The following is a 27,566-nucleotide window of genomic DNA, read 5'->3' as shown; positions in this document are numbered from 1 at the left end:
AATCAATGAAAGTCATAAACCAGACCACTGATGGTCCTTGAACAAATAATGTCAGACATTCTGCCATCGTTTGTCACTTAAGACTAGAAAAAATTGAAAGTTTAGTGAGAGAATTTGGTGTAAACAGATTTTAGTCCATAGAGTAAACAATTTTCTGCCAAATTGTCTGTAATGCGACCCAGCCCTTAATCGCGTGACATTTGAGAGGCCTGAAATATTTTGCGGAGGAAGTCTTCCTCCGCAGAATTAAGGAGTGTCCGAGCGGTTAGATTGTCCACAGTCTGTCTTTGGTTTTTATTTGTTCGCAACAGTAGTTGTTCATTTTGCTAAGAGGTAAGAATTATGTTTAATATAGATAAGAACTTCGCTCACTTGTAAAGTGTAGCCCCGCTAGACTTCTGCAACGCGAACAAAGATAATTCAGTGAAGAACTCTCTCTCCGCTCGATCGAACTGAATTCATTTTCCCCTGAAGTGCTTCCGCGGTCATATCTGTCGGTTCACTCAACCTTTTTAAATATTCAAATATTTTTTAACTCTTCAATATTCGCTGGTTTCTCTTTGTATTTTGAGTTTGTGGGATTCTGATCTATTGAAGTTTCATCTTAAGCGACGCTCGTCAAATGCAGAGCACGAAGACATATCGATTTTGATAAAGTAAAACAAAGACGCGTTCAGTCGGTCTTCTGCTGAGACGAGTTAAAGTTACACACTCTCAGCAACAGGGAAAAGGAAAACAGTGATTGTCAGTTAAGATGGCCTTAACGGGAATTTTGATCAAAGATTCTCTCAGGAATGAAAAGAATAAAGGGACAAACTGTTTCTGATCGTCTTGAAGACAATCAGCTCTGATCATTAATCCTTCTGTCTGGTAGTTGTTCAGTTAAGCTTCGGTTTCGCGTTAAGCAATGGAAGTGATTGAATTTATGACAAAATACTCGCTTAATTCCATAGAGTGTACTTGATTTCATCTGACAGAAGTTAGAAACGAACTCAAAATCTCTTGAATCTGTAAAGTAACCAAATTGATGCTTGATTGCTTTGATCTAAATGCAGGTATGTCAGGTATTTGATAAAATAAATTAAACTTGCTCGCTGTCTGCTTCATTGATTGACAAGAGGGTCTCGTATACTCTTTATGTGAAACACGACTGGGCGATTTTTTTTTCCTCGTGAATCGTGAATTGAATTGGTTTTCCTTTTCTTGAATCGTGATTAAAAATAATATGATCTTTTTAGGTCCTCGTGAAGTAATATTTTTTATTTAAACGTGACCTGTGAATGAAGAACTGATTTAAACGTGATTCGTGAACCATTTTGTTTTGCGCGATGAATTCCCAGCTTTTTGATGGTTTTCAAAATGTATTATTCTCGAACAGTAGTGGTTAAGTTTTGACCAGGGTTGGGACAGGACATGAAGTTTACATGGATTAATAGAAGTCATAAAACAGACCTCTAATGGTCCTTGAACAAATAATATAAGACATTCTGTCATCATTTGTCACTTAAGACTGTTCAAGACTAGGAAAATTGAAAATTTAGTTAGGGAATTTGGTCTCTTACTTTCATGTGAAATGTCTCAAATGTGTGAACGTGAAAAAACTTTGATATTATTCGTGATGTGTGAAAAGGCCAAATATTTTTATTTGACTGAGTTTTACAAAGGGGTATAAGTCTGAACCTCTGACAATGAAAAGATACAAGTCAAATTCTTAGAGACCTTTAAACTCAGTTCTTTGTGATTCATTAACAATCTTTCTCATTAATATGTATAAGTACCACATCATACTTGTAATGTGCATTTCAAGCCAAAAAAATTCAATTCCAGCATTAAATGGCCAGTTGTCTCTTGGTTGCAAAAAGAACAAAAAATTTCCTGTACATATTCAAAAATTTGATCATTATCCATAAGATTTACAATGAAAAAGCTGATTGGTCAAAAGCATTCAATCAATATACAATAGTGTGTGAAGTTGACATGATAAAATGCAATATCTGAGGCTTATACTGCATTTATCTTCTTGAGATCAATGTCTGCCTAGTTTCCAAGACCTTAAAGTTTAGTGTTCTCAAACTTTTGAAAACCAAGAGAGATGCTCAAAATAGCTGAATGCCTCTAAAAAATTTATAATAAAACAATTATTTAATTCAGTTTTTGATATCATGCTCAACCTCATTCAATAATCACTTATTACTCTGGCATTAAGACCATGGATAGACCATAGTCACCCACATTTCTGCTATGGTTGTTCACAGGACTTCCTGTTGTCCAATTCTGTTTGTAATAATACTCTTGATTAACAAATCAGACGACTGTTATCAATTAATCACAATATAATAAAATCTGAGAAAGATACTATAGACATCCATTATACATTTTCATAAAAAACAACAACAAAAACAATTAACTTGGCAAAATGCAGGACAACAGTGTGCGCACATCACACATTCTGTCCCCTTCCACAGGCATGACATGATAATTGTCCCTTTAATGGTCCTATAACACGGTCCAATTACAATCATGACACATACACTGTACTATAGGTGCTCAAACTGGGCTGGAGATAACCAATCATGTTCAAGAATTTTGTTATAGTTTTGATTAACAGATGAAAAGTTATATTTTCAGATGAAAGTTTTTCCTCCTCAACACTTTTTAAGTCTGATATTTGCAAATTATTGAGCCCTGAAAAGGAAGTACGGATTTTTTTTATTGCACTGAGACAGGGTAGCCTTAAAGATCCATGGTTTTTAAAATTGTTGATTTTTTTTTTGCAAGTCAACCCTGAGTTTTTTTTAACCATTACTTGTTTGTTTGAAAAAGCAACAAATGCATTCAGTGCACATTTGGGGACATGAATCATTTTGTTCTTAGATAAACACTCTCATTCCCTTGACCCTTTCACTCCCAAGATCTTTTTAGTAATTCTCCTTACTGTTTGCCATACCATTCTTATAATGTAAGTTTGGAGAATTTGGTATTGGATCATCTAATAATCCTCTAACTGATATTTTCCTTTGTTTATATCACTTACAATATCTGCTTGATGTTGTGTTGATATTTTGTAAGGAGAATTCCTGTATTGGTCACTCATGCAAGGTGAAGGGTTAAATAAATATGTTATACATGAGTTTTGATGTTGGTTAATGATTGCAATTGTAAAATTTTTAACTTGAATTCATTTTGCTGAAAATTAAATATTCAAGAAGCCAGGCACAATTTGTAAAGATTTGGAGACAGTCCTTGATAGATTTGTTAATTAATGAAGAATCTTAATTTATTTTACAGTCAACTCTCTGCTAATGGACACTCTCATAGGTGGCCAGTTCTAATTATGGACACTTTTTTCAATTCCTCATTTTTCTGCTTAGTACCAAGTGAGTTCTTAATCACTATCCTCAGTTAATTGATATAAACTTTTTCTTTTCGCATTCCCTTCTTAGTTAAGCTTTTATTGATAAACATGAATAAGAAATTACAACCAGTTTTCTCTACTCTTTGTTATTTTTATTATTTCATCAACAACATTCAATACATAACATAATGAGTACAGCAACTATGGGTGATTTGGATGATATTTCATGCAAAACATGTCTTCAATTGAAAATTGTAATCTTAAAACCATCATGCTGCTAGACAAACTCTGTAAAAAAAAAAGCAAACAAAACAAAGAGCTCTCATTCTGATTATTTTTGTATCAAAACAGTGAATATGTCAGTGAGAAGGACTTATCCAATCAGTCTTTATTAAATGACTAGGATCATATTCTGATGAATTCACTCTGTTAATTGCAAGTAAAAATAGCTTACAGAGGATAAAATCAAACAACAGGTCTGAAAATTAGCAACTTGGTCTGATATCAACAGCTTAGAAATCATTCATGCTTTGGTTTATTTACAACTGTCTTAGGTTATCACATGAAAACAAAACCAACCATGGATTTGCCCTAATTATTTCTTTACTGTTGGATATTAATTTTGAAATGGAAGTAGTAATTCGTATGTTTTTGGAAAAACGGCTTGGAAAACTCAGTGTATTTAAATTCAAATATCTTTCTTGTTCATAATTGCCTTTTCGTTAACATCTATAACTCAAGCAATTGTTTATGAACACAAAAATTATACAATTAGATTTAAGTTGAAATGTTTCTGATGAAAATAAATAACTCAAGACCCTTTACGCATAAGCATCCGGTCCTTTACTCAAAATGTTTAAAAGAACACTGAAGGGTGGATTGCTTCCAAAGATAATGTACTACGAGGAATAAATCATTACCTTGGTTCAGTAGATGTTAAATTATAAACCTCATTCTTGCCAATTTTTGGTTCGATTGTTATTATAAATGCCACAAGAAAGTTAGTTCAAGTTACTCACCTTTAATGACAGCTTGTTTTTTTCGTTCTGACAGTTACATTACTGAGACATGGATTCCCATTTTTCTAAAGAAAACTTGAGAAGTAAGATTGTGACAAATCGTTTGGGAAGAAAAACATTAAATCTGTCAGAGTGGGATTTGCTTGAATTGCCTGAAGCGGTACTGAAATTAACTGAGTTGGACGAACTTGACCTGTCACGGAATAAACTCAAAACAATACCTGAAAATGTTGGAAAACTAAATAATATTACGATACTTGATGTAAGCGGAAACCAGCTGTCCATATTCCCTGCAAGTTTGACACAGCTGAAGAAACTCAAAGTGCTGTACATCTCACATAACAAACTAACCACCATCTCTGATGCTATTGGTGAGATGGTGGCACTGAAGAGACTGGATCTGAGTTACAACCAGTTGACTGTGTTGAGTCCAGCTATAAAACAGCTGAAGAAACTCGAAGGGCTGCACATCTCACATAACAAACTAACCACCATCTCTGATGCTATTGGTGAGATGGTGGCACTGGAGGTACTGGTACTGAGTTACAACCAGTTGACTGTGTTAAGTCCAGCTATAACACAGCTGAAGAAACTCAAATGGCTGTACATCTCACATAACAAACTAACCACCATCTCTGATGCTATTGGTGAGATGGTGGCACTGGAGAGACTGGATCTGAGTTACAACCAGTTGACTGTGTTAAGTCCAGCTATAAATCAGCTGAAGAAACTCAAATTGTTGTTTGTAAATGGGAATCCTTTTACAGTTGAAGGAATGAGAAGTGTTGCGGAGCTAGAAGATAAAGGAATAATTGACCGAGTATATTCAGATCTCCAAGGTGAGTAAAGGAAATTTCTGTTCACATTATTGTTGTGACGTGTGCATTTACTAAATTGGTTCTAATGATTGACTTGCAAGTGGTTATTCTGCTTGTTACTGATTATTACAGGTAGCTGGCGATAGGTAAACTGTAAATACTGTCAGTTTTTGTGTGGTTTAACAAAGTTGGCATCACTTGAGAAATACATGACATTTGTAACGGAAGTTTATGTTCTATATTGGAAAGCTTTATTTTAACAATTTGGCTGACATTGAAATTTAAGTTCATCAATAAGGAAATATGATTTGATGTGGAATCAAGAGAGTAAATGTTATTACAAATCATTCTATGCAGTTAGGCATCATTGTTTTGAGTTTTGCTTTCTATTTGACTGGAATAAAGAAAGGATAAAATGTATCCCAAGTCATTTCATTGATAGAAATTGTTGTTTTATTTTTGCTTTCTATTTGATTCAATGAAAGTGTTCAAAAATTGAACAACTTGTAGCTTGTGAAACAAAATTTATAAACTAATACAATTTGTGAATTAAGTTACAGGAATAGAACTTGAATTTGTTTTAAGCATGACTAAATTCTGATTGTTATTTCCACATCACTGGTGATTTTTGTGCAATGTTTTTTACACTTGTAGTTGTTACCTTTTGGATATAAGCACTTTTTCTTTCTCTTTTACCAACAATTAATTGGTTATTGACTCCTCACTACTTAGAAGAACTGATTTAAGTCATTGCCTCTCTCTTTTGTGTGATCAGTCACGAGTGGTTCTAATTCTTAATGTTATAAAACATTGAGTCAGTTTAGTTTTGGTGTGCATGTTCACCAAACTCATCACTACATTTTATGCCAGGAGAATTATTTTGATTGACTGTGTAATTTTTATGTGAGAGTGGAATAAATGTGTTTTCCAAACTCACTAATGCACTAATATCAGAAAAAAAAATTTGTGATGGTTTAGTTTTTATATACCAGCCTTTAACTCAAACATTATTCATGTTGGATATTTAAAGTAGTTGATTTGTAAACTTTTAACTTTGCTTTTTTTTCAATTATTTTGTACAAATTTTTCAGTGCAGAAATTTCTTTTTTCTTTGTGTTGTGAAAACTCTCTAATAAGACCAAATAGCAGATCAACGCAAAGTACAGCTGGCTTATGAAAGGGCTTTGAAAGATGGATATGTCACAGTTTACCGCAGTAGAATATTACTCATTGGTCAGGATCGAGCTGGTAAAACCAGTTTAAAGAAGAGTCTCCTAGGCCTTCCATTTGACTCTGAAGAACAAAGCACTGAGGGGATTGAAGTAGATCCTTCAAAGTGTGAAATTGATGTTGACCAAGCTGCAAGGAACTGGCAGTCCATTGGTGAGATTAAACCAGGACTGTTGGAATGTTCTAAAGATGTGGCAAAGACTGTTGTGGAGAAAATTTTTATACAAGATAAGACTTCAGAAGAAGATTTGGAGAAAGATTCAGTCCACATTTCACCTGCAGATTTTGAAGAGGGATCTTTTGATGGTTACAAATATGGCAGAAAAAAGGTGATGTCAGAATTCTAAAAACATTCTTTACAAGTACGTGTAAGGCAGCTTTTTAATGACAGTATAGTTTAAAATGCTTAATGTCAAATAAAGATTATGTAAACCTTAAAGTGAAGCAAAAATTAAAATTGTTTTATTATTTTTTTAAATTGATTTTTTTTTTATTTGCAATGGTCTTAGCCAAAAAGCAGGGAACTGTTCATAGTCTAAACAATAATTTCCCTCCCAGTGTAGTACTTTCATTTTATTTAATTTACATCAAACTTTGGCATAATTATTTCAGAAGTGTAATTAGTTTGCTGGCTAAACTGAATCACTGTGGTACTTAACTCTTTCACTCCTAGATCAAATTTGCTATTCTCCTTACTATAAACCACACAATTTGCATAACAGTAGTTCAGATAATTTAGTATTGGATCAACTTATTATCCCCAAATTGTTATTCTTGTATATTCTCATCACTTATCTGGTTGATATTGTATTGATATTGTAAGGAGAAATTCTCTCTTGGTCACTCATGGGAGTTAAAGGGTTAAAGTAATTAATTTCACCTTCTTTGATACTTTACTCAGGTTGAGGATAAAGGAGATAACCTGTCAGTAGATGCTATGCACAACATTAGCATTGAACAATCAATGGACTGCATCTCAGATGAGCCTAAGGTAATTATTGATGTTGCTCAACCCCCTGACACTGTGAAGCATGTTTGTCAGTGGTTGGAGTATCTCCAAAGCAAAGACACAGAAAGTGGTTCATTCAAAGAAGAATCCTATCTCATGGACATTTGGGACTTTGCAGGGCAGCACCTGTACTATGCTAGCCATCCTATCTTCTTATCACAACGATCATTATACATACTGGTGCACAATCTCAGCAAGCCTTTGGATGCTGCAGCTGAGCCCTGCATGAGACAAGGGAGTAATGATGTGAAGTTGGAAAACCCTAACAACGAAACAAACATGGAGAATTTGCTGTCATGGCTGGCTACAGTACATGGTGTTGCCCTAGCAACCGATGACCCACATGATGATGCACAACACAGACTTCCCTACCTCCGCCCCCCAGTGTTTATTGTTGGAACACATGCCGATAAACCAGTTGAAGACATAGCTGTAATAAAGAAACAAATACAGGAGAGAATTTCTGGTATGGAATATGAGAGGCATGTGGTCAGACCCTTATTCTGCATTGACAACACTCAGAGACCAAACTTGACTGAGAAATCTAAAAGGAAGATTCAAAAGCAGAGAGGAAAACATAAAAGAGGTAAGAATAATATTTTGTGTCTTAAATTGTATCCTCCACCATGTGTTACTTGCAGTAATTGATGGTTTTATAATTGCTTACTAGCTTGTCTTTGCATCAATTCTGAGAGCACTTAAGTTGTGGCCAGTTTATTTTTTTCAATCAAAGGCCCATTTAGTAGACGTTGGCAAACATTGAGCATTAAGAACAATTATTATCTGGCTCTCACATTTACATGTCATCCATCAGTGGTGTTGTGTGTCATTATAATTTTAAAAGGTTGGTAGACACACAGATTGTTTAAGTTGGAGTTGTAAGGGAAGGATACTGCCCTGGTTAAATGAGTTCAGGCTAATAGTGGAAGCTAGTTATAGTTGTGTTTTTTGTTGCTTTTATCGGCTGCATTCTTCTCAGTTAGCTTTCAGCTTCTTTATGTACCAGCATCACCATACTGGGGTCTATAAATTTTGATAAAATTCCCGCACAGCCCCATACTATTGTAAAACAAATCTGTTTTCCCAATGGCAATGTATTGTTTTTTTCATTGTTTTCTCTGTCCAAGAACTGAATGCATAATGTAGTATGGGGCTGTGTGGAAATTTTACCTAAATTTTTGCTGACAGATCCATTGATTTGAGAGTTTGAAATAAGGAACAGAAGATGATTTGGGGAGTTGAAGAGTTTATCATCATAGCTATGTTGTCACCTATGAAATATCTGCAATCACACATGTATGATACAAACTATTCTCATTGTAAGCACGAATTTCTGTGTCACATTGTGCTTTTAATTCATTTTCTAAATATATTCAGCTGAGGAAGAAGGAAAAGCAGATGGAATAAAAGAATTGCAGAACAAAATCCTGGAGGTGTTGAGGCAGGAGCCTTATATGGGGGAGAAAATACCCATCAGGTAAAGGAAAGTAATATTTATCTGAGAAACCTCATTTCATGGACTTTGGGATCAATGTTTTACATGTATTCAAACAGTCATCACAAGTTCTTCAAAGAGCAGTCAGTGTTTTTATCATAACTGTATATGCACATACATGTATCTAAAAAAAATATTTTACCTCTACTAGTTTGAAGTTCATCAAAATACTTAAAACATCAGACTGTACAAATACACAGCAGTCATATAAGTGCAAACAAACAAAACTCTTATTAATTCATGACATTGTGACAATATTGTGCTTTTAAAAAGGTGTGGATGTCTGATGGATATTTGAGAAGGCACAGCTCTTTGAATTGAGATTGTTTATGTGAAAAATATAACCATGTTTGGATTTTCCTAAAGTTTGGAGAAAGCTAGACTGAGGAAATGGATGAGTTAACTCTGAAAGACTGCAAATAAGTACATGTCTGACTGAAGTTAATATCCAATTTTAAACCCTAAAACATTTTAATTATTCTGTTGCCTTCTAGATGGTTTTTGTTTGAAAAGGTGATTGAAGCTTTGGTGGCTAAACAGATTTATCACAGAAATCTGCTACAACTTGAGCATTATGCAAGGAAAGATTGTTTCATGAAAGATGCAAAAGAGTTTGAGTCCATGATCAGTTTTTACCATGGTCTGGGGATGATAATCAAGCATCGCAGTACAGTTGTACTGAAGGCTCAGTGGTTGATTGATCTGTTCAAACAACTGATAACCATTCCACCTTTCAATAAACAGGTACAAAAAAAATTTCACTTTAGAAAGGCCTTACTTGAAAAATGTTTAATAATTTAAGTGAACAGAAAATGAGAATGATACTTTTGTTTAATATATTGGTAACTTATGCAACAGCTGTGACTCTCTTATCTCCCAAGTTATTTCATGTACCTTTTGCAGCTTTTCAGGTCATAGATTGATTTAGCCTTTTTCCTTAACAAGAGACTTGCATTGGCTTGCTACCGCTCACAATAATTGTATTTACACAATTTTTTTCACTTGCACTGAATAGCTTTTGTGGTGGTAAATAACAACTAATAATCATCTCTGAGCAGCCAAAGATACAAAATTGTCCATTGAGAGTGTAATTTATTACCATTTCGGTACATTGATTGAAATAAAAGTTTTCTAGTTCTTTTACATTTGCATGGGAAACATTCAGGAGAAACATTTGGTGGACTTCTCTTATCTGGAATTTTTGTTATTTATGTATTTTGTAGAATGCTCGATATGCTAAGTACTGGCGGGAACTTGAAGGAAGTGGCATCCTTAGCATGGAACATGTTGATCATGTATTTTCCAGCTTTATTGGACAAAGAATCATCAAGGGAGACATTTTAGACATGATGGAGCAATTTGGCTTGATCGCTAAGTTCTCAGCTTCCCCAACCCATGAGAAGTACTTTGTACCAGCTCAGTTGAAGTCATCACCAGTAGAACTCAGTAAGATGGAACCATCATCAACTGATCCATGTCCATTGTATCTCCTCTTTGTCCATGGCTTTGTCCCTCATGGTCTCTTCTTGCAGCTTGTCTCGCGATCCATTCATTGGTGTTCAAAGACATGGGCCACGTATCAACCTAGCCTGTACCAAAATGGAGCATGGTTCATCATTGGAAAAGATATTCATGATTTTGTCCTCATATGCAAAACAGGATTTGTGAAGGTAACCTTGAGACAAAGAAAAGCACACAGTCATCAGGTTGAAGGACAGAACTCCGTCGAACTAGCAACTCTTGTTCGTGAATTTCTTGAAGACACCCTAAAGAATTTGTCACAAGAAATGCCATACCTGAGGGGACTGCAGTATAGGCTGTGTGTTGCATGTCCTTATTGTCATCCAGGGGTAGAAGGAACAGGTCGTGCATGCTCAGATCACGTGAAAACCACTTGCACACACAAGGACTGCTTCCACCTCATTGATGCAAATGAAGGTCAACCGGACATCTGTAAGCGAAAAGTTTGCAATATGGTAGAACCAGTTTGTGGATTGAAGAAATGGTTCTTGAAAAGAAGAAGCCAGGTATAAAAATGAGTGTAATGATCTTTGAAGCAAAGATTTCTAGCCTTGATTTATTCTTTGCTTTGTTCCTCTAAGTTACTTAATGTGAATATCAATGGGGCTGTTATCAGTGTTGAGAAAGGGAGCCCTGATTGGTTTTCTTCAGTTTCAAATATGTCAGAGAATTTCTAACAAGATAAAATCTAATTTTGAATTTTATACTTTTTGGTTTTTCCATGGTAAAGTATTGATCAATGTAAAAATATTTAATCATCATAATCTTATATGACCTTTTTTTCTTCAGAGTTTGTCCTCCTCAAAAGTAGCTGCTAGATCACATGATAAAGCAAGTGAAATCAATCCAATGAAGTCTGCCACAGCATTGAAGGTGACTCTCCTTGGCAGTGAGTGGAGTTCGTCAATGGGAGGCTTGTCCACCATCAACAGACAGCTTGCCATTCTGTTGGCCAAACACTCTGAAGTGGAGGTTACTCTCCTTGTCCCACAGTTTGCCTGTTCTGAAGAAGAGAGGAGAATGGCTCGAATTCACAATGTATCCCTCAGAGAGGCACAAAACCGTCCAGGCTATGCCGACTCCCTTGACTGGCTGAGTGCCCCACCGAGAGATCTGGACATTGACATAGTACTGGGTCATGGAGCAAAGCTTGGTAAACAAGCTCAATTTATTAGAGAATGGCGCCAGTGCAAGTGGATTCAGGTGGTGCACACTGCACCCGAAGAACTGGGAATGCACAAAAACTATCCCATGGCTATTTCCAAAGGTGAAGATAAGAGTACAACTGAAGTGGAGTTGTGTAAGTTGGCAGATGCTGTGGTAGCAGTTGGACCAAAGTTGACAAAGGCATACTCTTCTTACCTGCGCTCATCCGAGGAGCACCAGGATATAATTCAACTGACGCCGAGCACGTTCAGAGAGTTTTCTGACGTTAAACAAGCTGTAGTTGACATGGACAACTTTAAGGTTCTAACGTTTGGCCGTGGTGACCCAGAGGACTTCAGCTTGAAGGGCTACGATATCTCTGCCAGAGCAATAGTTGAACTGAAAGACAGGTCTTACCATCTGACTTTCGTGGGTGCACCTGACGGTAAACAGGATGAGGTTGCAAAGAATTTACTCAAGAGTGGAATTGATAAAAACCAGCTGACCGTGAGAAAGTTCGTGCAAAGCACAGAGAGACTGAAAGAATTATTTTGTGAAGTTGATATCTGCATCATGCCCTCTAGAACAGAGGGGTTTGGTTTGACGGCTTTAGAAGCATTGTCTGCTGGTCTTCCCATTCTTGTCAGTGGCAACTCAGGATTTGGTGAAGCACTGTGCACTGTACCATCAGGCAGATCATTCGTGGTGGAGTCTGAGGACCCTGAGGAGTGGGCAAAGGCAATTGCTGGTGTCCGACAGAGGGAGAGATCAGATCGACTGCAAGATATTCAACAACTGAGGAGTGCCTATGAAGAGGAGTTTAGCTGGGAGAAGCAGTGTGACAGTCTTGTGGAGAAGATGTGGGACATAGTTCATGGTGAGAATGTTTTGAATATCCTTCAAAAAGTATTTTAGGGGGCTACGCGCCTTTTGGTCTCAAATTAACTGTGATGGAAAGCATGAACACCTCATATAAAAGAGACTTTAAACATGAATAGTAATCGGTCGTTTTATCCTCTTATTGATCACAGTGTTATTAAAATAGAAGTTTCTTTCTATCTTTTTAGCTTCTAAAAGACAAGACACAAGTTTCAGAGCTCAGCAGGTCGAAGTTGTTGACACATTAACCGAAGAAATAACAGTGGATTCATTACTGACTCCAAGTGAGTAAAATAATCTAATAACACATGATAACTGACATCCTCAAAGAAGTACAGACAGGTTACAAGGAGATCCAGTAATTTTCTTTCCTTGACTTTTGACTTCAGGCCAGCTATGTTTCGTGAAAACGTAGTAAGATACTTTTTACTTATGAGACATGTTTTACTTCTACCCCCGCACTCTTCAGTCACAAACGTAAAACGTGTACAAACAAATTTGATTTTCTTTTACTTTCTATTCCGGACGGACGGCTTGGTGTTATTTATTTCTTTGAGTCATTTGAAGTTTTCATCCAATTGGAAACTACCAAAAATGGTCTGAAACCAGGCCTGAAACAAGGAGACATGGGGAGTTCTTACTGTTCTTATCAAAATCAGTTTATGTTCTTTTAACGATACAGTTGTCTGTCGAAACAATATTGAAGTAATCACATATTCATACGGTAGAGGAAATACATCAGTATGTTTTTGAAATCAGTACTTTTTTTTCCAGGGGTCCTTTTCCAGTTACACAAATATGTCAGAGTGTAGATCTCGTCCTTAATTTTTCTTCTCTGTTTCTTCTCTCTGGATGATTAGTGTATTCATTCACGGGAAGAAGTCGAACTTAAGAAGTACCTTAATTGACAGCTACAGCTTCCTTTTTAAGGCTGAGTTGTTAAACAAAACAGCGGAAGTCTGGTGGTTGAAGCTCTTTCCCTTTTTACCTTAAAAGTTTCTGTTGCTAGATTGGGAATTGTTATTTTCCAGCAGATGATTGTTTCGCTTTTTATCATGCAGTTAGATTAACGAAAGTGTTCTATTTTCTAGGTTCTCATGACCGAATCATCCAGAAACTTCAGCAGATGCAACTCGATGCAAGCAAAGTCAAGAGCAGAACGGATCTATTACTGGGGCTGAGGAAAATTGCATTATACAGGGGCTTCAGAATATCTGACAATGAAGGATTAGGAAATTGCATGTTCTATGCCTTGTCCGAACAACTGGAAATTGTGAAGGGAATCAAAATCTCACATGGCGAATTAAGACAAAACTTGGTTCAGTACCTCAGGAGATACCCAAAACTTGTAAGTTGATGTTAGTATGTCTAACATAGTATGTCACGCGCTGTTATTTTAAGAGTATGATAGAGGTTTTAGGAATTATATAAGCCACTTGGCCAACAGCACCAGAACCTATCCCAGTAGTCACAGCGTGAAGTGACTAGGAGTTCTGTTGCTCTTCCTGTGTGGAATGGTGGTTTTTTTCAGGAGCTCTGATAGCAGCTTGTGCCCTTGGTGGAAAAACTTGCTAAATAAAGGTCGTCTCGTACTATTCTGATAAAATTACTCCCTGACTCGTACTCTACACGCTCAAGTTTCTATCAACAATCCTTTTAAGTTTCCTTCTTTATGTAATTCTTCTTACAGCCGGATGGAACAGATCTGTTGCACTTTGTCCATGGACATCAAACATGGACTGAGTACCTTGTACACATGAAACAAGATGGCGCTTGGGGTGATCACGTGATTCTGTGTGCCGCAGCAAACTACTTTGAAACGTGCATTCGTGTGGTCAGCAGTCTATCCCATAGCAATGATGTAATCATTACGCCACATTGTCCAGTCAACGAAAGCAAACCTCTTGTACTGGGACACCTTCATGAGGTGCACTATGTCAGCCTTCGACCCGTGCAAGGTAATGCTCATTACATTACTCCAATTAAATGTAATTTCTGTTTTATAATGATATTTGTTAGTTAGAATCCTCGATCTTCTTCTCTTTCATTGTTCGATTTGTTACTTTGCTCATTTAACACACATCAGCAAGTTTTTGATTTTCATAGTTTCATGCTTCATCGTTGGCTCCCATCTCAATAATCAAACGCAATTCATGCACTCTATTGTTCTCCTTTGCCGTTTAATCACAGTGTTGTGATTATTGTGTTTACAGGTTAAAATGGCAAGCCCCAGCAGTCACGTTGATCGGCCCCTCTTGAAGAGTCCGGCCTTGCAGAATGGCTCTCTAGGCATACAGACTATTGATGCAAATTGGCCAACTTGAGCTTTCTTCAGCTGAATTTATCCAATGTAAACTGTGAACTCTTAGATTTAATTAGAGGTTCTATAATATTAGTTTTCCAATGTATCGCATGAAAAGGAAAACAATCCAAATGACAAAGGATGTAAAGAAAAGACATCACACTGTGAAAAGTTATCGTAACTATACAAAAGTGTACATGTCTACGGGGAAGAAAACACCAATGAGAAACTTTAATTAGGGGGCTCGAGACATAAACTGAACTCAGTTACTCTTAATTTTAATGTACTAACAAAAGCATTTATTGCTACGTACAATCTGTGTATACAACTGAATGAAAACTCTGTACAATTGCTGAACTAGCAAGTTGTTTAATGTATTCTTCATATATCAATATTTTTAAAACGTAAATGAAGTAATTCTTATACAATGAAAAAATGCCACATTTGATCACGGTAAAAATCCCTCAGCACGATCAGAATGTTGCTTTAGGCTCTACAGCACCATGATCTCAGCGATGCATGGAATAATCAGCGCTTACAGTAATATAACTTTCCCCAAATTTACAAGGCAATCGATAATTAGGGGTATCGAATGGTCTTAGCGAGCATGCGAGCAGTTTGTTTATTTTTACGGGCTCGAGCAGCTTTCAAATTCTTCTCGCGAGCAGCGAGCACTTTAGAAAATACAGATAGCGATCAACAAGCGCTTTAGAAAAATACAGATGGCGAGCAGCGAGCACTTCGAGTACAGTACGGGACTATTTGTAATCTAGTGGAGTGAATCTGTTATAAAAATAAATCAAAGAGAACAAATGAACGAAATAATAGCGAAACACGTGTGTTTTGAAACTATGTTAATTTCCTAGCCGTCCCATACAGAACTAAAATGTTAAACACCGGCTTCCTCTTGAGTAATGAAACTTCAACAGCAATTTAGTCGCGTTTTTAATTTGAACTCAACAAAACGGCAAAGTTTTATCATAAGTCGCTGTAATGGAATCGTAACTCTCTTAGTTCAAGCGCGACAACAACCTCGAGAAACTTCACCCCGGGATCCCGGGGATGTAAGACTGAATGTAAACACGGGCTAATTTCGATGATGGCTTGGTGGGTTACCTCACTTACCTGGGGTCCTGTGAATGCCAGATACAGCGCCGTGCCGCAAAGAGTACAACGCATAAATTATGACTGATTATGCAATTGAAGCCATGTGGTTACTCAGTATTTCTCACGCAAGATACGGCTTTGTCAAACTGCTCTCGCTGTAGACGCCGTCCTTTTAGTGACATACTTTGTTTGGTGCTGGATTCTTGTCTAATCTTTAGCCTACTCATTTTACAAAAAGTGAAAACAGCCCACAAGATGCTTACATCCCCAAGTTTAACGTTGCGTAAATTGAGTACTGCGGGTCTCCTTAATTTTTACCCTGTTTACCTATTACTCAGGTTGCAGGTTATTCAGATTTAGGTAGCGACAATTTTTCCACGAGAACAAGGACTACAACAAGGGCCTATAATAAAAATGTTATTTATGATAACAAATGGCTGAGTAATTAAATCGAAATAAACTTTCGAGAGAGAGATCATACAAATATTACGAAAAGATAGCATAGTAATATTCTCCAAAGTTGAAAAATGTTTGAGTTGGTGGGGAATGTGATAGCCGATAAAGAAACTACTTACAAATCTACAAGAACTCTACCCACGATTTGGTTTTGTCTAGTACCGTCCGATATCGGGATTCTGATGACTTTTCAACAGCAGCAATTCATATCGTTCTCCTTATAGGACTGACTTGAGCTGTTATTTCAATGACCTTCGAATATGTAATCGTGACATTCACTTAATTCAAAATAGTCACGACCTTGACAACGGAAAATAAAATTTCCTTTGCTGTCACGCGATCACGAGTTGAGGTCTTTGCCTTACTTTACAGCTGCATTTCTCTGATCCCTATCTCTATCTAGTAAGTAAATTTGATTCCTTGCGTTTAAAATGGTGAGATTGTTGTCATTTTCATGATTTTCCGAGGATAAGTTGAACGAACAAATTTTCTCCAAAAGAGAAACCTCTTTGAGACTCTCAGTCAGTGGACTGGAGACAAGCGAAGGACCGGGCAAGTTAAAGTCGGTGATCACGATTTCCTGATCCCAAGGCAGGTCTTTCGCTCATTTTTATTGACCGAGAGCGTAACAAGGCTAACATCGGCCCCGCTCCCTAAACAAGAAAGCGAGAGGTGGGCTTATACCCGGAGGGGTGGGGTGGAGGGGGGGGCGCTTACGATTTTTTTGTTTTGTTTTGTTTGGGTAGACGGGCCCTTAACAGTTCAATTAAAAGTTCAATAAAAAATCACCAAACGATGAAACTTGACTTTTTCATGACCTTATACCCTGTAATCTTTTCAATGCGTGACTTTTCTGTGGTAGAACATGTTCATAGGTTCAACTACCCAGCACATTGGCTACTATTTCAGTTTTAAAATAAAATCTCACTTTTTAAAAGCTGGAAATGTACACAGGAAATGACGTTACCATATCTGGGGTGACTAAAAATGGAATCATAAAATGGTCACCATTTTAGAATAAGCTCTACACTCAAAATTTTCTTTTAATTCATCAATTCTACAATGGTGTTGAATTTCCAAGTACCTGAAAAAACAAAACAAATTTAAAAACGATAAAAATCGTGGCAATCAAACTGAGCACAGGGACTTCCATAACATTCTTTTTAAGTTTCCACAAGCCTAAATGTCTCCTTACAACATTTTTTTTATCCCAGACAAAAAGTGAGTGGGATCCCTGTGACATCTTCTGTTCCTGAACTTTGCAGCAACTGGTGCAGTTGTTCTCTCTTTTCAAGTCTCTACACTTAAATTTTCTTTGCCTGCAACAAAAATACATCATCAAACAAGAGGAAATCTTTAGAGAGATAAAAAATTTAAAAAGTACATGATAAATTTCTTATTGATGAGAATTCCTATTTTACTAACATCTTGTTGCAGAGTAAACAAAAGGCCAGGCACACCAGGTTTTCTATAATTTGAACATCAACTTTATTTAATCCTCAAACCCCAAAAAGTGACAAGGTACTAATTTAACCTTGCGATATCATCCCTAAATTAAACATTTAGGTCATGAGAATATAGAAAATGATCACTAACAAAAAAAGCTCTTGATTGTTGAGCAAATTCTCCTTGTCATGTGTATAGATTAAGGATTCTAGAATATCATTGTGCTTCTATGATTTCCTTGGCTGACAGAGTGTTCTTGCAGGAATTGGCACATGTGAGCACAGGGGAGCAGATGGGAAATGTATGTAACAGCATAACAGTTACATGAGCATCATCTTCCAAATATGATGAATTTAATTTTTTTTTCTTTCAATCAATTCTATGAATCTAATTTAATCACACATGTATTTGTGAGGGAAATCTCATGAGCTCAAGTACATCTCTTAATTAAAAGGCATCAGTGATGTTTACAAAGCTTTGGTGAATGAACTAGCCATTGGAGTGCTTTTTGGAAAACTTTATTTAAACATATAATGAGTAACCATAAATTATGAAATGTAAGAGCTGTTTAATATGTTTTTATGTATGATATGTTCTAAACAAAACCTCATACAAATACTGCTCTTTGTACATTCCTGGTGCACATTTCTCAAAACATTTTCAACCAGTTGGAAAATGCCTTAAGATAATTATATTGTTTGATTTGATCATTCATTAGAATACAGAGGAGGATGGACACATCAAATTTTAATGTTTTCTTTTAACTACTAAAAAGTTTATTGTTGTTTAGTTCTCTTTAACCCTTTAACTCCCAGAAGTGATTGACATGTAACTTCTCCCTATAAAATCCATTCATCATCTAGCAAAGAGGTAAGGAGAATACTTAAACTTATCAGGTAGAGGTTGTTTTCTTGATTTAACACCAAATTCTTGTAACTTATTTAAAAGGAAATGTGTAGCAGCTAGAGGGGAGAATTAACAATCAGATCTTGGAAGTGAAAGGGTTAAAAGCTTTAATTTCAAGCCAGTGTGTAGTATGGAAATCCTGTATTGCACTTAATAAGTTATTTTTCAATTCATTCACAATAGACTAATCAGGAATGAAACTTTTTGTTTCAGTATATAATGATTATTATTACATTATTTTAGGTAGGTAGTATTTGAATTTGAGTAGAAAAAGCACAACAGTCCTATGTCTGAGTGACTTGCTGTAGTCTCTTATTTATCTTCGGTCCCTAATTTTTGCTGATGACTGTTAATTAAAATCAGGAGGAAAATAATAAAAAAGGACACCATCAATTTGACAATGAAAAGTTAAACCCCATCCCTCTCTCACTGTAGGACAGTACCCACTGATAAAAGGATGAACCTGATTAATTCTGATTAAAGCTGACTAATTTGCGAGTATAAGAGTTAGTTTGAGAGTACATGTTTAAGTATGTAAGTACTACAAATTCTTTTGCAATTGTTTAAAATCACAATGTTATACCTCCCAACTCAAAAGCCATTTTTTATTTGACCCTAATTGTTCCCTTTGGCTTCAGTTCAAGGAACATTTGAGAGTCCTGGGAAAAGAAAACTCACTGTATCCCTTGAAGCCAGTCATTAACTACTTATGTTTAACAAAGTTTGAACTGAAACAAACTCTGAATACTGAAAAGTATGGCAAAGAATGTGTTACATGAGAAAGCCAAGACTCTCTTTTTTATCACCTCACTCTCTGAAAGGACACTTTTGTGCCCCCATTTGACTATCTTGTCATGATAATTGAGTTTGTGATTTAAAACTAACATGATATCCAAGCTGATTAAACACAGAAAGAAAAGAGAGCCTGATCAGTCTCCCAGAAAACTTACTGCTTGTCTTATACAGGCTTTAAGTGCTTGAAACTCCTTATTACAGGTATGGTTGGTAATGTTGTCTGTCTGGGACACACATCTTCCATAAAGAAGGGCCTGAAAGAAAAACATAACCATTAGGAAAATAATTAGTACATCTAAAACAACTTGATGAGAACTTTTTGGCTAAGCATCAAAAAAAATTCAGGCATAATCTCAGCAATACTTGAAACAAACTGTGTAAGGTTTTAAGTTGAGTTAATCAACTCTCAGATGTTGAAAGGAAAAGGGTCAAGATTTTAGATAGTTGGTTTAGAGGAGACAATTTGGTAGAGATTTGAACACTGTAAAGATTGTTTTACTCATCATACACAGTTCTGTTTATAAATTTAATTGAGCCTAGAAACAGTCTGACATTTCTAAGCTTTTCCATGACCTTGGTCTGTGATTGGCTAATATATTAACACTATCTAATCAACCAATCAGAGACAAAAACAGCAATTTGGTTTCTTGTATTTTGCAATGGCCTTAAAGTTAGTTTCTGTCTTTGTTTCTGTCTGTTTTTTCTTTCTTCTTTTTTCATATTTTATGAACTCTTAATTACAACACCACACATTATAATTACAATATTTCAGTACCTTACTTTTACCATAAAGTACTCATGATCAATAAATGCCATTATAATCCAACATATATATTTGCTAAACCCATTACATGACAGAATATCCCCTAGCTAACATTGGGGATGTCCAAGGATATACCTCAAGCAAGCAATATTCCCCACTTTTCAAACCTTACATCCAATATAATAATGGAAAACTTTGTGTTAAGGATTTAATTCAGGATGAAAAGCATTGTGTGGTTGTTATAAAAGAGGGAACATGTTACTTTTGTTCATAAAATCATTTTAGAGAAAACTGAAAAGTAAACCTGCCACACCACAAACAGCAAGCTGTTCATAAACATTTTTGCCAAAACACGCCCTTTAACCCTTTATCTCCCATGAGTGACCAAGACAGAATTTCTCCTTACAGTGTCATCAAGCAGATAAGTGATGAGAATGAAGAAAAATATGAATTAGGGGATTATTAGTTGATCCACTACCAAATTCTCCAAATTAACATCACAAGAATTATATGGCAGACAGGAAGGGAAATTACTAAAGAGATCTTGGGAATTTAAGGGTTAATATCCTTCCAAACAAAACAAAAATTGAAGAATCAAAGCAAGGTGAATAATCAAAGCGGTTGCTGAAACCAAATTAGAAATAAAATAACGGAGAACAAAAGACACAAACAAATGTTGCAAGAGATCCTGGTTAAAGACAATTGAGAACCATTTAAAGAGGTTCAGAAAAATAATCCAGCAAAGTTAACCATAAATCAGAATGAATAAAATTTACAGTAAGGAACTTATATGAATGATACAAACATAGGTAAATTGAGCAAAAAAAGTAATAGAAAAGCTAAAACAGTAACAGACTTGAAAACAAAAGAACTTAATGAAAATGTAATGGAAAGAAAATGTAAACGAATTCAAAATAAATTATGTCAATGTGATTTTTGGCAGCAACAGTACTTTTCATTTATTTCTTATAGCTTCCTTCTTTTCTTTAAGTAAGTCATATTAGGGGCCAAAATTGTACCCTTTGCCAAATTTGAAACTCAGAAGAAAACACTTATTGAACAGTTAAGTTGCTCTCTGTCACCCTAAAGTGCAATGGCAAAGAAATATTCCCAGAGATCACACCACTGTTGTGCTTTAATGGCTAACATGTGGCTGATCTTTAACTATACTTTTATCAAACCTTTATCAAGCTGTTATCAAAAAGAAATGTGTCTTTCACTAAAATTTTATTTATTTCCTTTCAGTGGTGAACCAAAGAAACCATTCTACGCCTAGTTAATCTTATCATAGGTTGCATTTTGCTGGAAGGTAAATCGAAACAAAACAAAACAAAGCAAAGCAAGAAAAAAATTAATAGCAGGAGAAACCTAAAGATAAGTTTGTCCTGAAAAATTCATTTTGAACAGCAACTACAAGTAATCGTTATTTTGCCGCGAGAAAAATATATGTAACTCCTTTGCATTATGTAAGCTTAATTAAAAATAAACAAACCAAACCTCACTTAATTAAAAATAAACAAACCAAACCTCACGTGCCTTCGATATAATTTTTTTATTCTGGGTTTCAAATAACTTTCCTATTAAATAATTTGTCACGGTGAATAAGATTAATACGAGCAATGCTCAGCGAAAAGAAATGTGGGTATAAACTGGAACAGCCCCAAGCTACAACCCCTAGCAGCTACATGTACTGGCATTTCTTCACCAAGTCTTGTACAATCTTGAACCTGACTTTGTAAAAACGTACTTACTTGTGTTAACTACACGTGTTACTTAAGCGTAGTGAACAAAGTGTATCGAGTAAAATCTCACCTCTGTTTTGCAATCCGCAAGAGGCTTCGAAAGCCCGAGATTCTCGTGAAATCTTTTCCCTTTGAGCTCATTATTTCAGGTAAATTTCCATTTTGCGTTGCCCGCCATCTTTTAACTTGTGCAATGTATCCTGGGTGGTTGGCTCAAGTAAGCGGAAATGAACTGGCTAAAACCGGAAGTTCGGAATCACTCGTCTTCATGATACTTACTAGAAGACAAACAAACAGACAAACCATATAGCTTTCTGAAACACTTTGACAAAATTCTATGAAACACAAATTATACGAAACTTAAGAAAGAAAAATCTTATAAATGGTTAATTTTTTAAAGTTTTGTCAATTGTCAATTAGCTGCGAAATTTATTCTTCTCACAGCGAGATTTGTCCTGAGGCAAAACCGAATCAAAACTGAAAGAACGTTGTGGCAGATGAAAAACTATTTCTAAAGGGATGATCCATCGAATAATTGCCACGATTACAGTTAACTTGGTGTGCGGCACAAAACTTTTCAACCTGACTATGTTTACCCGCCTGTTGAATTATGAACGCTTGTCACGACGTTGGAATCTGATGTCACTAAGCTCGTCTTGGCCTTCTCGCGCAAACTCCGCCCTTCCTCCTATTTCTGGAAATAACACTTTCTTGCCGTGGCCAGATCTTTGCAACGATCTCAATTGTTTTTGTAGCCAACCCTATTATCTTTATACTTCGGCTTGTTGGAGCCATTGTCTAAGATATTGGCCTTTAAATTATACAGGTTTTTTTTATTCGTTTTTGTATAAAGGCTTTGCCATTGGATGTTGACATAAAGGTACCTTACGTTTTTCATGTCAGTGTAAGTGAGTATATCCTCTCCAGATCTGATAGAATAAAGCCGTTCACCGCCTGTCCACCTTCATTTGTTTGAAAATTCTCTACAAGTCTCAGCTGGAAGCTCCAGGATAAACCGAGAGGCACTGGAAATCAACAGACTGCTTATTCACGTAGTTTCTTCAAACACGAACTATTTGGACTCTTTGTTTCTGCCAGTCTCTCCAATGAAGGGGGCTTGGCAGTCGGAGTAATTGATCTCACTGCTCCCCGTCTGTTCTTCGGTTCGTCCTTGTCTTTGACGTTTGTTGGTAACTGACGTAGTGTAGTGATGGGTTTGTGGACGACGTGGATATTGAAGGGTTGTAGGATGCGCGAGATGTTATCAGACATGCTCTTTATGTATGGTATAGTCTCTGTAAGTGTAGGAGTTGCGGTGTCGTTTATTTCGGTAGTTCTAGTAAGTCGGGAATTGTTTCGTCGGATGAAGTCGTCGTTAAAGTTGTTTTTGAAAAGGCACGGTCAAGGTATCCGTTTTCGTTGGAGAAGCTGTTTGTCTTGTCGCATACTAGTTGGGCTTGTCTCGTTAGAGTCCTGATAGTGGTGGCTTTGTGTGATATCGCGTCGTAAGATGATTTGTCTAGTAATTAGTCAGTGTGTGTCAGTTTCCTGTAAACTGATGTCCGTAGTGAGTTGTCGTCACGGGTCACCAGGCAATCTAGAAAAGGAAGTTTACCATTTTCTTGACTTCTCTGGTTAACTGTATGTCTGTGTTTTGTTCGTTAAGGTGTTGGTGGAATGCGTCGATTCGTCGTGTCGTACGGTGGTAAATGTATTATCAACGTAGCTTAGCCAAATTGGTCTCGTTTGTCGGCGAGTCAAAAGAGCGAGTTAAAGAAAATGGTAAACTATCTTTTCTAGACTGCCTAGTAAGCCGTGACGACAACTCATTACGGACAACAGTTTACAGGAAACCGACACATACCGACAGGTAACTGGACGAGTCATCCTACAACCCGACATGACACAAAGCCACAATTATCAGGACTCTAACGCGACCAGCGTAACTAGTATGCAACACGACAGACAGCTTTTTAATCAAAAAGTGTGACGAGTGTTACTTAAAAAGTGCGGTAAGCGTTATCACAAAGTGCGATAAGTGTTAATATAAAGTGCGCCTGGTATCCTAGTGCGACGATCGTACAAAGTACGACGGAACAAACCAAAGGCTTTACACATTCCTTGATGCATTCACATTTTTTCTCTTCCATATTTAATTGACTAATCATGTGGTTACACCAGCTGGGGTATTTTGTTAAATCTTTCTCTTCAACAATTATGTGCGTTTAAACTGTTTCAAATATCATCCGAGGTCTATTTTTGGATTTAAGACAAACACATTGCCTTTACAAAGTAACCACTTAGCCTACAAGTTTATCTTCAATTCGTAACACCTGCAGTGGCATTCATCTTCCTCGTTTATCAACATTTATAAAAAAAGAAATACATTTACCCAGATTTTCATATCCACCACAGATATAACAGTGTTAAAGTAAACGATACAGACAGTACTCTTCCCAGACTTCCCAGACCAAAGTAATATAATCAGCACAGATATAACAGTGTTAAAGTAAACGATACAGACAGTACTCCAAGACTTCCCAGACCAAAGTAATATAATCAGCACAGATATAACAGTGTTAAAGTAAACGATACAGACAGTACTCTTCCCAGACTTCCCAGACCAAAGTAATATAATCAGCACAGATATAACAGTGTTAAAGTAAACGATACAGACAGTACTCTTCCCAGACTTCCCAGACCAAAGTAATATAATCAGCACAGATATAACAGTGTTAAAGTAAACGATACAGACAGTACTCTTCCCAGACTTCCCAGACCAAAGTAATATAATCAGCACAGATATAACAGTGTTAAAGTAAACGATACAGACAGTACTCTTCCCAGACTTCCCAGACCAAAGTAATATAATCAGCACAGATATAAAAGTGTTAAAGTAAACGATACAGACAGTACTCTTCCCAGACTTCCCAGACCAAAGTAATATAATCGTTGACTCTAATCTTACTATATTCTTTATTCCTTTATACTTTTATTTGACAAATATTTCCCATCTCCCGCAATTAAGTTTTTGTCAGCAAAAGCTTTTATACTGAAGTACATTCTTACCATTTTTGAATTCGTCTGTCTGTTGGACGTGGATTTTTTATCGCACAAAAATGGGCTCCGTGATATCGCTAATTTGGATGCAAAACGGTCACTTACCACAATTGTCGCTCATTTTTCCCTTTTTGTCTCTGAAACTTTGTAGACGTCTTTGTATAAAAAGAATTCTTAAACTGTTCGCCAATAAAAGAAAATAACCCAGCAGGTTTTTTTCAACTTTTACTTGAAAGCTTACATCTGGTAAAAGTAAAAGAGAGTTTTTCATCAATAAATTATTCATTCTATGATTCAGATCAGCTACAAAATTATGTTAACATCATGGGACACATACTGAAAAGTCACTGCTGAGGGCCAGTGGCGTCATCCAACGTAGAGGTGTTTTTCCATTTTGTCACGATACTTTTTGGCTTGTCAATCAAACAACAGCTTTTGAACTTGACAAGAAAACAGAAAATAAGACTCAGAAAATTTATTATAGGTATACTGTACTTCCCTTTCCAACATTTTATATTTTTTTTTTGGTAGCTCATATTAATCCTTAAATCACATCTCACTTGTCAATAAATTTCTGCTATATCTTTAAGTTGATTTTCACGTTTCAGAGATAAACAAACGGTTACTGAAATGAACAATCGCCAGATAAAATCTTCCTGATAAGATTAAATAACAAAAAAATCCGAAGGAGGGGGGTTGTATCGACCGCCTCCCCTCCCCCCTGTTTGTCCGAGGCGTAAAGTTAAAGAAAAGGAAACAAAGAAACCAAAATCTTGAATTAGTCGTTAATCTGACATCTCAGTACAAAGAAAATTCTACTCAAGGTTTCACTTTTATTTACTCGTACTATGGTAGTGTATTTTAGTTTGCTCAGTGATCGACCTACTGACAAAGCGACTCGACGCTATGAAGGAAGAGCTTGCAGAACTGAAGAAGCCATCGCCATCACCTACTCCAGTGGCTCCAAGTACATCACTGATATACTCTAACGAATCCTCAAAGGACTTCGGCGAGTCCTCATCTGAAGGTCGCAAATGAATCGAAGCCTCGGGAATCGAATTTTGTTATAAGTTGAGCCCATATCATTTTTCTCGTGGATTTCGGTCATACATTCACTTTGGCTTTGTCCTCTTTTGTTTTATTTTTACCTAGTTTTCGTCTTTTTGTTTTTGTCCTAGTTTTCGTTCTTTTTAGTTTGTTTTTTCTAAATTTTTTTTAGTTTTGGTCCTTGATTTTTGTTTGTTCCTCGTTTGTTTGTTTGTTTTTTAATTTCCTATTTCTACCATTTACTGGTAGTTATTTCAAAGTCTTTAAACACTATCTTCACGTTAACTCCGAGAAAATTTGCTCCTCTTCAGATTATTATCTATGAAACATGAACTGCAATTGCTTTCGTCTTCCGTGAATTAAATTTAGCGTTGTTGGTTCTTAGTCTTTCTTTGTCAATCAACACTCATGTCCTTCCCCTACACTAAAATCATTTATGAGTTACACACCAACACAGAGGCACCTGCTTTCTTACCAACAAAATGATGCTCAATTAATGCTGGACAACTTTCACTTTCTTTGCAGCTCCTTTTCCTCCACTTTGGCATAATTGTTATGGGTCAAGACCGCTGACAAACATGTATATTTTTGTGATAGTGCTGAAGAATTTTTCCTTTCGTCACGAACTTGCGCAAGCCTGGTTGTGAAACCATAACATCATCTTGAATAAATTGAACAGCGGCGCGGTTCGCTGATCTGTCTCAGTGAAAACAAGTAGATAATGCAAGCTTAAAAGTTTCCCCACAGACCGTTTTTAATTGGCGGTCAAAATACTCTGTGAACACCTTATTTTATCACTTCCTTTTTCTCACAGCAATACCAGTTTGAGCTGATTGCGCTTCCTTTGTGTGGAAATTTGTGCTGGTCGGTGCTAAGAGATAATCTTCTACTTAAAAGAGATCCAACTGATGAGTGTTTACCACAACATATCGGAGATTTTTAATTGTCGTCATTTTGCAAGCATCCACAGTTGCTATGGATTCACGAGCGAGCTGGAGGCATGCCCAAACGTTATTAAGCTTTGTCTCTTTTCTTCATTTCTCAAATCAGAGTATGCGGACTACAAAGTTCTGGACAGTGCTGACAGAAACATTAATTACGGAGCAGGGTTGGAATGTGACGACGATATCGTCCGAGGATGGTACCGTTTCACCGGAGCAGAGATGGCTTCCAAATCGGTTTAACTCAAAGTTCGGCCTGGCGAAGATCCATCTGTTGCCGACGGAATGGTGATTAGTAGCTCTACTAATACTTAATTTATTGATTCTTAGGCTTTCCTTTTTTTATAGCGAGTTCACAAAAACAAAAGATGTTTCTATTTTTCCGTAAGAAAAGAAAGTCACTGTTTCTGCAGAATAATAAAAAAAATTAAAAAAGCCTTTTTCTTTGCGTAAACACAACAAAAGAGCGGTAGGGATATGTGTGCGCTACATAGGAAAAAATCGAACTTTCGGTTAAATCGATAACTTT

At 36.4% G+C, this 27,566-nt stretch overlaps 1 protein-coding gene and 1 long non-coding RNA gene across 3 annotated transcripts; one reads left to right on the top strand and one right to left on the bottom strand.

The window, feature by feature from the left end:
- Positions 1–230: 230 nt before the first annotated feature.
- LOC113670541 (uncharacterized) lies at positions 231–15,596 on the top strand. Its single transcript, XM_089197631.1, has 12 exons — positions 231–333; positions 4,409–5,213; positions 6,330–6,751; positions 7,324–8,017; positions 8,809–8,908; positions 9,421–9,670; positions 10,150–10,953; positions 11,237–12,470; positions 12,661–12,756; positions 13,564–13,820; positions 14,163–14,430; positions 14,686–15,596. Exons 2-12 carry the CDS (start codon positions 4,424–4,426, stop codon positions 14,688–14,690), a joined length of 4,920 nt encoding a protein of 1,639 aa, XP_089053757.1. The 5' UTR covers positions 231–333; positions 4,409–4,423; the 3' UTR covers positions 14,691–15,596.
- A 1,766-nt stretch (positions 15,597–17,362) lies between these two features.
- Positions 17,363–26,797, bottom strand: LOC113683153 (uncharacterized). Of its 2 annotated transcripts, XR_016186868.1 has the most exons (4): positions 22,060–26,797; positions 19,640–19,738; positions 17,533–17,656; positions 17,363–17,421 (listed from the first exon to the last, which is right to left on the bottom strand). It is a non-coding gene; the product is annotated as an uncharacterized LOC113683153 (long non-coding RNA). The 2 variants fall into 2 exon arrangements; XR_016186863.1 differs by having other exon boundaries at positions 17,363–17,656; positions 22,060–22,262.
- Between the last annotated feature and the right edge of the window lie 769 nt (positions 26,798–27,566).

Source organism: Pocillopora damicornis, chromosome 1, assembly GCF_964200805.1.
Source record: "Pocillopora damicornis chromosome 1, jaPocDami1.2, whole genome shotgun sequence".
NCBI lineage: Eukaryota > Metazoa > Cnidaria > Anthozoa > Scleractinia > Pocilloporidae > Pocillopora > Pocillopora damicornis.
This window is presented reverse-complemented; position numbering and strand designations above follow the sequence as displayed.